The following is a 12,757-nucleotide window of genomic DNA, read 5'->3' on the forward strand; positions in this document are numbered from 1 at the left end:
GATGACTCAGTTCAGGGTAAAGGTGCAGCTGCAGAGCAGAAATATTAAAGTCAACCGGCCATTTAGCACACCTGTACCTGTAGTACTCGCCCACGTTAAAAAAAAAGAAAAAAAAAGAAAAGACGACCAGGTCCAGCAAGTCCAAAGAGAGACAGCAGCTTTGTGAACGTGGAGGACGGAGGCGGTGTTTCGCAGTTTAACTGCACCAGCCCTGCTGCGAGGCTACAGCCGGCTGTACCTTTTCTCATCTGGCACACACACACACACACACACACACCGTGGCGGTGGTTCTCTGCATCATGCGGGAGGGCTTATGATAAAAAAAAAAAGAAAAAAACCTGTTACACACTGCACATGTAATAACAGGCAGCCGCGCCGAGTCCTCCTCCGCAAATTAATTAGAGAGGACGACTTGGAGTCTCGGATTTTGGTGTCTTAATGAGGATATTGCGGCAATGGTGAAGGACAAGGCGGAGGAACGGACACTACAGTATCAGCAAACTTTGGTGAGTTTCGAGTGATGTCATAGATGATGTTTGCAGTCATGCGTCGGCCACAGGACTGTCATGGAGGCGCGTTTGACTGGAGGATGGAGACGCAGCTGCCGCTCCTGCAGGGTCCTGGAGGAGAATAGGAGACAAAGCACTGCTCTCCCCTTAAATTCCCCTCCTACACAAATAAGATGTAAAAGCCTTTTGATTTGCTGTCCCTGTTGGGTGAGATTCGGGATCTCTGCTCTTCATTCATTCACCTTGATCCACAGGTGTTGCGTCACTCTGTGTCTGCTGTCACCCACCCGCATAATTAATTCTTATCAATTTAGATTTCACCAAACCATGTCGGATCAATTTGTTCAGCTTGCATAAACGCACATATTACTGTCTCCAGTCACTTTATCTATGGCCTAATGGGTTATTATTAAGGTGTCAATATTCTTGAAATTGAAATTAGATCTTATGCTGCTTCTACTGTGCTCATATATATTTTACTCACATCCTGCCTGCATCTTCCTGATCTCCTCTGTTTCACCTGCAGATCTTGTCCCTGCTTAAGAGCCTTCATCTATGCCTCTGTCATCATCCTTCCCGTTTGCTATTGGGCTCTACTATGAACTAAAAGTGCAGTCTTTCTGAATATTAATTGCCTCATGCACCAGTTTTCCCCCAACTCATGTCATTTCAGGACTGACAGTGATACCCTGGAGCACTTTATCTATATTCAGATAAAGGGCCAGAGAGAAAGACAGGCAGTCAGTCAGGCTAACTGGTAAATTTGTGTGTCATCCCACTCTTACTATCTGTCATCCTTAATCTCTGTTCTTTCATAGATACATGTGCACAATTACATTAGATGGCATGTTTGGTCTGTTGGTCAGTCTGTTTTTGTGCTGCTCTGTTGGTCTCTGGGTTGTGCTGAGGTGTCCCTCCCACCCCTTGTTGGTGTGAAGATCGATGCCATGCTGTGTGTCTTGCTGTAAAGATCAATAGCAATGTAAAATGGCAGTCAAAGTCTCTGAAGACTGGAACGTGCTGTCTTACCCCATCTTTTAATCTGACCATATCACTCAGATCAATTGCTTTATCATGAACTCCCAAAATAGGTATGCGTGTGTTTTTGCATGTGTTCAGTATCTCCTGTGTGTTCCTCTCACACATAATACCTTCCCTCATGAACCTGGCCAAAAAGAGAAAAAGTTGCAGACTGGATCTAACTAAGCAAATAGGTACCAGCCTGCTATTGGATAATTACCGCACAAACAATTATCTTTCTGCGGGCAACAACTTATTTAACCGCAACTGATGCAATGTGTAGCTTCTCATTTCTTTAACAACTATGAAAGACACATCCCGTTGTTGTGGAAAAGATGTTAGTCTGTTTAAGAAGGGTCAAATAACTGGCATGCACCAAGCGGAGAAAACATCTCAGAAGATTGCAGAAAACTGCTAAAACTGGGCTAATACCACTGTCTTCCAGGAATAAATGGAAATGTGCTCACAAAAGTCCTGAATCATGGTGGTCATCGGTCATTTAAACCTTCTGTGAATTCAAAACAAAGAAAAACAACAGCAGTACTTACTCAGTATCTATCTATCTATCTATCTATCTATCTATCTATCTATCTATCTATCTATCTATCTATCTATCTATCTATCTATCTATCTATCTATCTATCTATCTATCTATCTATCTATCTATCTATCTATCTATCTGGGTAAGGGTAAGCTTGCACAGTTTCTTGCAGGTTTAGCTGCAGTCTAAATTTGGATTCTGATGTTGACAGTAGAATCCTCTGTTTTATGGTTTGCTCTCAGCTAGATTCAGAGGATTTTCAGACATGTGTTTGCTCGGAGTTTGGCAGTAGAGAAACACTGGTGCTGTAGCAGATGACACAGAGCAGTTGGGGAAAAATACTGTGTGGTAAACTTTTCTTTGGAGGAGAGGAAAGCACATAAATGTCATCTCTTCAATTACAGCTGATGCACATGAAAAATGTCATTTTCGATGAGTGTTTATACATTTTTTTCAGCGATAATCTTTTAGAGACAGAGCAGCGTCTGTACAGTATTTGGTGCTGCATTTTGACAGACAGTAACAATAATAAATTGTTTTGTGTTGTAAACTTATATAATTGCATTTCAAATATCCACGATGTAGAATGGCCTCATTTCCCATTTACGCCACTGTTTAGAAACATGAATGTTCCACCAAGATTTATTTATTAGAACATTTTCGAGAGTATTTCAAGATTTCCACGGAGTGCTGTTGTGTTTGGTGCATGGCTCGGTTAGCATCACATCAGTCAAGTGCAGTGCGTACTGGCAAAGTGGGTAGTGGCATCTTATGAGGAATGGCACAGGTAATTTGGAGACAAGGCGGGTCTGACACAGAAAAGAGACAGCGACAGCTTTGTGGCAAAGTGTTTTAAAATGCTGCAGTTTTCCTTCTGAAGCCTTTTTAGAAGCCTTTCTCAGAGTTGTGGGAGGTCTGGATGTGTCATACAGTTTGTTTGAGAGTATGTTTTCTCTTTTCAGAAGCGTGGGCAAGTTTGCCAAATAGGTTGTGGATGTGTAGTTAGTTTGAGTAGTATATGTGGATGTGTGTGGGAGTGGGAGGGTATGTTCTGCACCAACTCATTTGCACTTGCCTACACATAAGATAAAAGCAGAGCAGATGTTAGTGACAGCCTGTCTGTCCACTTGCAGGGGGTCTGAGGACTTAGCTGTTGCAAGGATCAAAGCCATCATCTACCTGAGCAGAAAAAGACACTCCCACTCCCTCGACACAGGGCACTGCAGCACAGCAGAAATGTATATACAGCACACACACTGCTGGTCTCTTTGAAGGCATGTATATGTGCATTTTTTTTTCTTTTCTTTTTTTTCTGAAGGACTTCACTGACAGTCAGGATGCACCTTTACCAAGATTCAAAGCCCACCCATTCAGATCTCTTTTATCTCTCTGGTAGCTAAATATTTAAAGCTTTGATACTGCAATAGAAGAATAATATAATATGTATGTGTCTGAAATGTTTGTATATCTACATACTGAGCTCTTGCACACACATCTTAATAAGTACAACTACACTTAGTACTGAGACTGCACACACTAATATTAACATTCTGTTACTGCACATTATGCAGAAATCAGACACAGACTGTCTCCTGAGCAGTACTGAATCAGCACTCTGTGTACAGAAAACTGAACTTGCAACTATGAGATCTGTTGTCTCTCCTTTGTTTTTCTTTTTTTATATAAGGTGTTACATGCCCTTTGGGATCATTGAAATGAACATGGTAGTTTTCTGAAGGAATTCAGCATTTTCAAACAAATGGTGTTGCTGTAGGCTACCTCTCACTGTCAAATGGTGCAACTGGAGAGAAAAATGTCTCTGTGCTTCATTAAGAAAGCTCACACATTACATAGCATTCAAGCACTACGTCAATACAGTATATTTTCAGCATTTTCTTGCTGTTGCAAACACACATATACTGTGCGCACACATAAAAAACACTGTCTCTTCAGGAGGGTCCAGTTCCTCATAGTCAGCACTTTGTCTGTTCTGCCACAGATGTTGGCTGGAGTCCATTTCAGGTCTTGTCACTTCCAAATAGTGCTGTTACCTGCACGCTACTGAATGAGCCACTGCAGTGACTGCAGACAAAAAGAGAAACAAAACAAAACTGGGAAAGCAGACAGGTGTATATACACACACACACACACACACACACACACACACACACACACACACACACACACATATATATATATATATATATATATATATATATATATATATGTGTGTGTGTGTGTGTGTGTGTGTGTGTGTGTGTGTGTGTGTGTGTGTGTGTGTGTGTGATATCTTACATTAACAAATAAATTTGGGATATAGTAACTAGGACTGACAAAATTAAACCATTAATGCAGAGATAAATCTGTGACCTTAATTTTTTAACACAAAAATGCATAATCAACAAAATTGGAACATATGTTTTACTAAAAATCTGAATTCGAGAAGCTGATTTTGGGCATGTAGATCCTTGCTACATCAGTGAACTGAATCCACCAAAACTCATTTTAATCTCCAAATTTATAAATATTCTGACAGTTTTCCTGCATCATATTAAGTTTATGTAATATATCACACAATTAACCTCTCAGTTGTTGTGTTGGTGTCGCAAACATCAATGTATGTTATCTTGGAGGTTGTGGCTCAAAAAAGTTTGACAAAGACTGGATTAGAGGATATTTTACCAAACACAAAAGCCTGAGAGCTGAAGCCCTGCAACGAGTACTGACTTAAATCCCATTTAAAATTAGTTGAGATAGTCTACATTCTCTCCATTCAAAATGGTCATCTTCAGACTTCAAGTAGTTTGAGCTAATTTAAGTCATTAAGTGCAATTTCTTCTACTTCTAAACTGCTGAAGCAGATATTTAAATCTAGTCACTGAAACCTGTTTTATATTTTTACTCATTAATGCAAGGTGCTTTTTTTCATAGCAATCCTGAATGTTCTACTAAAATATCATTGAAAAGTAATTAATTGTTTCTATTTAAAAAATTGTTAAGTTTTTTAAATTAATGACTGCAAACTTTCATATGTTTTCTGTCAGTAAAACAGATTAATTAAAACATCATTAGATAACAGTACATTGACCTTTGTTCAGAAGGTGGTTGACCACATTACAGGTTGTACAATCATTGCAGAATTCACAGTTCAATGTCAACACATTAGCGTCCTAACAACACACCGCTGACCCTAATTGGTCATCATGAAACGCACTGCAACACTCTCTCGGTGTGTGTGTGTGTGTGTGTGTGTGTGTGTGTGTGTGTGTGTGTGTGTGTGTGCGTGTGTGTGTGTGTGTGTGTGTGTGTGAGATGAGCAAAGCCTCTGAGATAAATAAATGGCAGTACATTGATGTTGAAACACAGCAGCAGTTTACACACCAAACATCAAATGTCCACAGAGGTTGTTTTTTATGGCTAAATGGGGTCAGTTTGTTTAAGCCTTTATTTAGCCCCGCCAAAAAAAGATGTTGAAATTTGGGCCATCTTTAGACATGTGTCATGGACCACATTTAGACCAAAGTTAACCTGAGCCAGGCATAGCTAATGAAGTTTGGACTAAATCTGACCAATGTGCTGTGAATATCGCTGAACATTTTCTAAAGGTAAATGTGTGTCAACTATTGTCATGCAGATAAAGGGAAATAAAAAATTATGTGAAAAATCATATAAAAAAATGTATTTTGAATTTTTGTTTTTTAGTTCAAAATGGGTAATAAGATTTACCTCTAAAAATCAAATGCAAATCTGACTTCAGATCACTCACCTGGAGCAACTTCATGGAATAAACTGAATGTAGCACATTTGCAGCATACTGTGACATGGACACTGGATCTGTTCCTCTTCTATGGTGGTGCCAAAACAAATGAAGCATGAAATCATAACTTTGCAATTATTTGTTTGAGACTATTGTAGTTTGTTTATTGTTTAGCGGTTAACTAATACGACCATCTGCAAAGTGCAATGGTGTCCATTTGGCTTGTCCTCAGAAATAACAATTCAGTATAAATGAGTTAGACTGGTTTATACTTTTGTTGCTATAGAAAATGACAGATCCATAATATAAGTAGGTTAAGTTGTTTCAGGTGTGATTTTAATGAACAATTTTGTATTGAACTTCGATGAAGGTCATACATTACCATTACTTATCAAGACAGAACTCTTTTTTTAAGTGCATCAGCAAACCCACTCCTTTTAGTGTGTCCCAAACATGTGGTGTTGTTAACAAAAATGTCCTTGGGAGTACTCCCGCTGATGTTCCAGCTGATCACCCATTTTAAATGGAGTGGAAACAATGGAAATTTTATTTTATTGCACATTTCATAACACGTAAAAACAATGTGCTTTACAAAAAAGAACAAGCAATATAAATACAAAGTATCTGCATATTTTCATATTCATTGATATAAATTTACATCAAGCACATTAGCACTCACACAGGTTAGTGTAAAAACACACAATAAACAATACAATTAATGTATTTCAACAAAATTAGACACAACACTATTAAGAAAAAGCCTGTGAGGATACTGATAATTTGAAGTTTGTTTGTGGTTTTGATTCTTTGTTTAACTGACAGTCAATGACAGTCTTTTCCTTTTTTTGTCAATGATGCAGGGCATTTTTGTCAGAAGCTCGATTGGCAAAATTATCTATATCGCCCCATAGTAAAGAAACCTTTCAAAAATTCCTGGATCACCCCAAAATTGAATCACTTGTTTATTATGCCATTTAGATTTCCTGAAAATTTATTTAAAATCCATCCAGTGATACAGTCAACCTGATATGACTGCATGTAAAAATTTCTGTCAAAGATAAATTTAAAATTTATTATATTTTTCAGCAGTTCTAATGATGTTTGTAATGTGACTGACAAAACAGATTCTTAAATAACATGAAGGTTCCTGATTTGCTCGCTGTGTTTAAGGAAAATAGAAGAAAATTAGGTGCATAATTTTTTTCTGAATTTTTTAACCAAAGCTCAAGATTTAAATTTTTATCAATATTTAATTCTAAAAGGGCATTTTGGGCAATTTCTTTGTGCTCTGAAATTATCGGTATATATTCTTAGTGTTTTTATGTATCTCAAAGGAATTATTCTTACTTTTAGAACACACTGGATGTATGTATCTACATGCATGAGTAATGTGTGAGTTCTGTCTTGGTGAACTGCGAGTTGTGACACTCTGTAATGCCATGGTGACCATTTCAGGGACGATACATACAGGGAGGGCATCTTTTTATATATAAACATCTTTTCTACATCATGAAAATAAATTATTTGATTTGTCAACCAAATCACAACGTTGAGTAGATACTGGGCAAAGTCGTCTTTTCAATGTTTTTTCAACATATTTTCAGTGAAATTGGGCTGGGGGGGTAGTATCTTAGACATCAGTAACTGCAATTGCACCAATTAAAAAATTGTGAATCTAAAGTCTTACTTTTTAAAATTTTGTATCTGAAAGCATAAACAAAGCTGTGTGGTTTATTTGCTTGCTCTTACACCTAGCATCTAAAAGCTGCTGCAAACATAATCTCTATGAATGATAGACAAAAAATAACCACCTCTGTCTTTAAGTCGCTTTCTGACAAGGTGTCACTTTTGTCTGTTTAAAGCTTCAGTCTCTCTGGCATTGGTCCTCCTGTTCTGCCCGATCTCTGCGCTGCTTTTGTGTTTATACCCTGTGCCGCAGTGTATTTTCACTTGTCATGGTCTCACAAGTGTGCACAAGTCTGCTCGAGTACGTATGTTTATTTCTCTGCATGTGTGATGGAGCTCTGACTCATGGGTAACTATTCTAAAAGCAGCTTCCACTACCTATATCAATGCAAATGTCGACAGCAGACTGAGCCAAATTTGTCACTTCCTCCGCTAATTCAATTTTCAGCCTGACCCCTGGAGACTCCTCAGATCCCATCAATACACACTCTGCATGTTTTTAAGGAATCACAATAGTATGACTGCATAAGGGTCTAAAGCATCCATCATTCTTCCTGCAGTGATGGAGCCAATCACTTGCTGCAAAAGAAAAGGGAAATTAAAATAACTTCATGAAAATGTATTGTTGAAAGCATGAACATCTTACATGATCTTCATGTTTTGACCATTGAATATTTGTGCTTCCTGAATAATAATGTATTTTTAGTTAATCTGTTGTGACAGGCTTGCCCATTGTGTGACTGAAAAAAGTGACATAGTAAATGATGTGGCAGTGCAGTGGGGGTCTTACTCAGTGGAAAGCTGGTGGACATGTGATGCAGTCTTCATAGTAAAATGTTTGATGTTGAATCAGATGCCAGTTGAAGCTTTGTTTGCGAATGCCATATTGGCTGATAGTGTAAATTAATGATCCATTTTTTGAGGTCTCTAAATGTTTTCACACTGGCCCATCAAAATTCAGCAGTAATGCTGAACAGCATAGGTTGTGAACCCATCGAAAGCCTTTTATCCTGTGTTATGTCTGGAGAATGGATTGGATTGTTTATCTGTATTCTCACAATTGAGCTTTAATAAACACTTATGCTGTGATGGACTGACGACTTGTCCAGCGTGAACTCTGTCTCTCGCCTGCTAATTGCTGAGATAGGCTCCAGCTTCCACACAACCCTGAATTGGATTAAGTGGTATAGAAAATGACTGAATGATTAACCACTTCTGCTTTGTACATTCAAAGTCTACTAAGCCTCTTAAATGAAAAGATTACCTGCTGGCTCACAAAATGCAATGCCAACTGGGCTGTTTCTTTCGAGAATGTGTTTGCAATAAGCTACAGCAAGCTAGTTACAGAGAAGTATGGATAATTAATATCTAGTAATATTTATTCACTCCAAATGAGAATCCTTTAAAGAATGTACAGAACATATAAGATTAAATCATTAATATCCAACATTTAACTTCTGGATATGGTGGACTAACTGCATTCATGTCAGAGAACAATACTTATGCTCTCACTATGTTTGTTATTGTTAGGCTACTGTAATGCCTTACCCCCAACACTTCTTGTAGCTAAGAGCTAACTGAGCTAACCCAGAGCTAACTGAGCTAACCCAGAGCTAACTGAGCTAAGCCAGAGCTAACAGGAGCTAACCAGCTAATAGAGGAAGATGGGCTAAAGTTAAGTCTGTTAACTGGTTTAAAACTGCAGCTGGACACTCTGCTGTTTTGCTAGACTCTTCTTGCAGCTGAATATCGGGTACCGGTACCTGTCAATGAAAAGGCTATTCCCAAATATGCCAAATTTCACGATTAGATTACATCTAAAGGGAAGAGTTATAAAATATTCACTTCCCCACAGTTGTCATGACAGCAAATCTGATCTTTTAAACCTAAAATAGTTTTTTGAACCAGCCTGTTAACATGTTTATTTTTGCTGTGAAGTTGGCCTTTTTAACATAGGAGTTGATAGGAATTGACTCCATTTTGGAGTCAGCTCTTAGTGGGCGAGAGGGGAACCACATTTTTTGGCACATCTGCATAGGTTTAATTTTTTTCCCAAAAGTTGTCGCTTATTTAAAACCTACACTTTTCCCAACGAGAGGGTTCAACACCCGCAATTTTTATTGGTTTTATCAGAGTTTCTTCATCAATATTGGCTGTTTAACTTCAGTCGTCACATCTGGTGGCTTTATGATAGATATTATCACTATATAGAGGGTTGATTAGATGATGTTGTATGAAAACCTTTGGACACCTGGGGCCTCATTTACGAAGCTGTGGCACACACAAAACCCAGCATACGCCAATTATAGTCAACTTTTATCAAAACACGAATTGGCAGTAAAATGTCCCTACCTCCATGCCAACTCTGACCCTGGCGTACGCACAAAATATGGAGAAACTGGAAACGGCGACACCAAAGGCATAAAAATAAAACCAAAGAAACGCTGTGAAATTTGAGACATTTGTTCAAAATCAAATATAAACTTTTACATTAACAATTTGCAAAAAGAATAAAAAATCTGTTCTGAAACTAAGCAGTTCTACATGTTATAAAAGCCATTTCGCACAGTTAATAAGGCGTACAGAAGCTGCCATAATAATAAAGGTCTAAATTAATAATTGCATAAAATGACGTGTCGCCCATCATTAGGCTGATCAGGGTGTTTCCTCCACCTGCAGATGTACAAAACATGAAGTGATGGTTGGATATAAAATGCACCCAAATGCGCAAAGGCGCACAGTGGCCTGCGGAGGAGCTTGGAGCGGAGTCGAGCCCGGCACCTTCCAAAGGGAAGTGATTGACAGGTCAGGGCTGCTCACTCCTTTCCCAACCCAGAGCGCAGAACAGAACTGTGTGCGCCACAACCAGACACGCTGTGGTGTACACGCGGTGGCCATCGGGCAGATGGAGGCAGGCGGAGGTGCCTCGATGCACAGGAGGAAACCTGTTGTACAGTTGTAAAATGTGTACAAGATAGTGGAGATGCTACATATCATGGTACTAAATGGCATCAGGGCTTCACCTGCGTTCACCTGCACAATCATCCAATCTGAATGATTGTGTTGTCAATCATCCTCTCACGTTGGAACCAAACGCTGCTGCTGTATGCAGCGTCTAGAAGTGATGCAACACATCAGTGGTAAAAAATTTCTGATTTCTTCACAAGTTTATCTTTAGTGTCATTTTTGTCATGGTGGTGTTTATTTCTCTCCATCTCCTGCACCTCCTCCTCGATGGCAATTATTGTGTCCTCTGCGAGGACACCGCTGCTAGGACACAAGGGGTGGAATCACTGGCCTGCCCCCCGACCACATCGGCAGCGCCGTAACCCAGCTGGGTCACACAGGAACACCAGTATGTTCCCAGTAAATAAACTCTAGTTAGAGACATCTCATTTATGTACATTCATTTTATAATATGAAACAAAGGAATAAACCACTTTCAACATCGTCTGGCGCATATTGTTCCAGCGTATCTCTGAACTTGTTCAGAGATACGGCAGCGGCCCCCCCTTCCTCCCTGGCAAACATCCTCCTCCTGTGGAGGAAGATGCGCTCTCTCCCTACATTTTATTGTCTGACCATTTTATTTTTACTTTTGGGATAAATCCGGTCGCTGATGAGACGCTGACAGCATCTGTCACCTGCTGACATTCCTCTGCCTTTCTGGTGGTGCTGATGTCCATCCAGTATCCACCAGATAAAATATTTTTACATTTTACAACATTATCGACTAGAATTTCTACCTCATTTTCCAGAAAATTCCTCTTTTTTTGCTTTTGCTAGATCGATTAATATTTATCAGAGGTGTTCACCTGACCTTTTATGGCCAACATGTGGACATGACAAGATGTTCCCTCATGTGCGCAAAGTTTACTGTTGATCCTGATTTATGCAGCGAAACAGGCATGGGACATGCGTGCACACTGCTTTGTAAATTGTGAAGTTTTTTTGCGCCGCATTTCCTGTTTTCCATACGTATGCCACCTGTAGTCAGCGTTGCTACGCACAGTTTGATAAATGAGGCCCCTGAAGTTTACCCAAATTAAGGTCTCTTACCACTAAATAGCAACTTCAGGACTATATTTAGTGAATTTTTAGACCCCTCTAGCGACTTGATTTAGAGAAAAAGAGACTATCATCAAAGTCTAGTGACCTTTTTCAGGTGATATTTGAAACTTTTGGTGACTGGCGTGAAAGTATGTATAGTTTACTTTGAGCCCTGAGTAGCAGCAGTCACCACATAAGCTCCTCCCCGTCCAGAAGAACACACAAGAACTTTAGTCCACAATAATAATGTCTGTGTTTATTATTGTGTTTATTAGTCATCCACTAAAATCTATTTAAAATTATGAAAAAAAAAAGTTTTTTGGGGACAAAAATTGTTATGTATTTTAAAAGTGATTTATCAAGATAAATATTTTACAAACTCTGCAATTAATTAGAACCCTCACTTGAATCTGGAGCCTTATAACAGGGGGCTGTATTAAGTGAAAATCACAGTGAATTAACTAAACAGCAGCAAAAACAACGTGAGCAACAAGCTGGTAAACACTGTGGCGCATCAAGCAGCTAAAGAGCGACATCATTTTCTCAGCAGGAAAAAGAAACAAAAGCAGTGCTAAAAGAGTGAATATTGGATTTGCATTCAGGGAGGCAGAAAAATCAATTCAAATGAATGGTAATGTTGGACCTGTTTGAACATGTTTAATTGATATGTGGAGCAGTGGACTGTGCGGTATAGCTGTGAAAGCTGGTAATGAGTCAATGTTATTTTCATATTGAAATACTCTGCACTGAAATAATAATAGAATCTGTTATTTCACGTTTAAATAGGTGATATCATATTAATCATAGGTCAGAACCTGTATATATAGGTCATGTGTTTGGTCTTGGAACAGATGTACACCAGTCAACAATAACATTATGACCATTGATAGCTGGAATAAAATAAAAACCTTGATCATCATGTTGCAGTGGTACCTGGCAGTGGGTTGGATATATTAGACAGCAAGTGAAAATTCTGTCCTTGAAATTGATGTGATGAAAATGGGTAGAAGTGGGCAAGTGTAGGGACTTGAGTGTCTTTGACGAAGGCCAAATAGTGGTAACTGGACAGCTGCATCATAGCATCTCCACAATTACAGCTCTTCTGGGGGCTCAGTTAGCTTCCAAAGAAGATCTACTGTAACTTAAATGGCTGTAGAGGTTAGTGCTGGCTGTGACATGAAGGTATCATAACTC

The 12,757-nt window shown here is 39.0% G+C and overlaps 1 protein-coding gene across 1 annotated transcript in view; it reads left to right on the top strand.

Moving 5' to 3' along the window:
* Nucleotides 1–455: 455 nt before the first annotated feature.
* Nucleotides 456–12,757, top strand: part of clcn2a (chloride channel, voltage-sensitive 2a) — a gene marked incomplete at both ends in the record, with an annotated part of 47,102 nt that continues 34,800 nt past the window's right edge. The window contains one exon of the mRNA XM_079243410.1: nt 456–506. Within this exon, the coding sequence (XP_079099536.1) occupies nt 456–506 (51 nt within the window). The remainder of the gene's footprint in view (nt 507–12,757) is intronic.

This window comes from Telmatherina bonti (genome assembly GCF_933228915.1).
Source record: "Telmatherina bonti genome assembly, chromosome: 7".
Taxonomy (NCBI): domain Eukaryota; kingdom Metazoa; phylum Chordata; class Actinopteri; order Atheriniformes; family Telmatherinidae; genus Telmatherina; species Telmatherina bonti.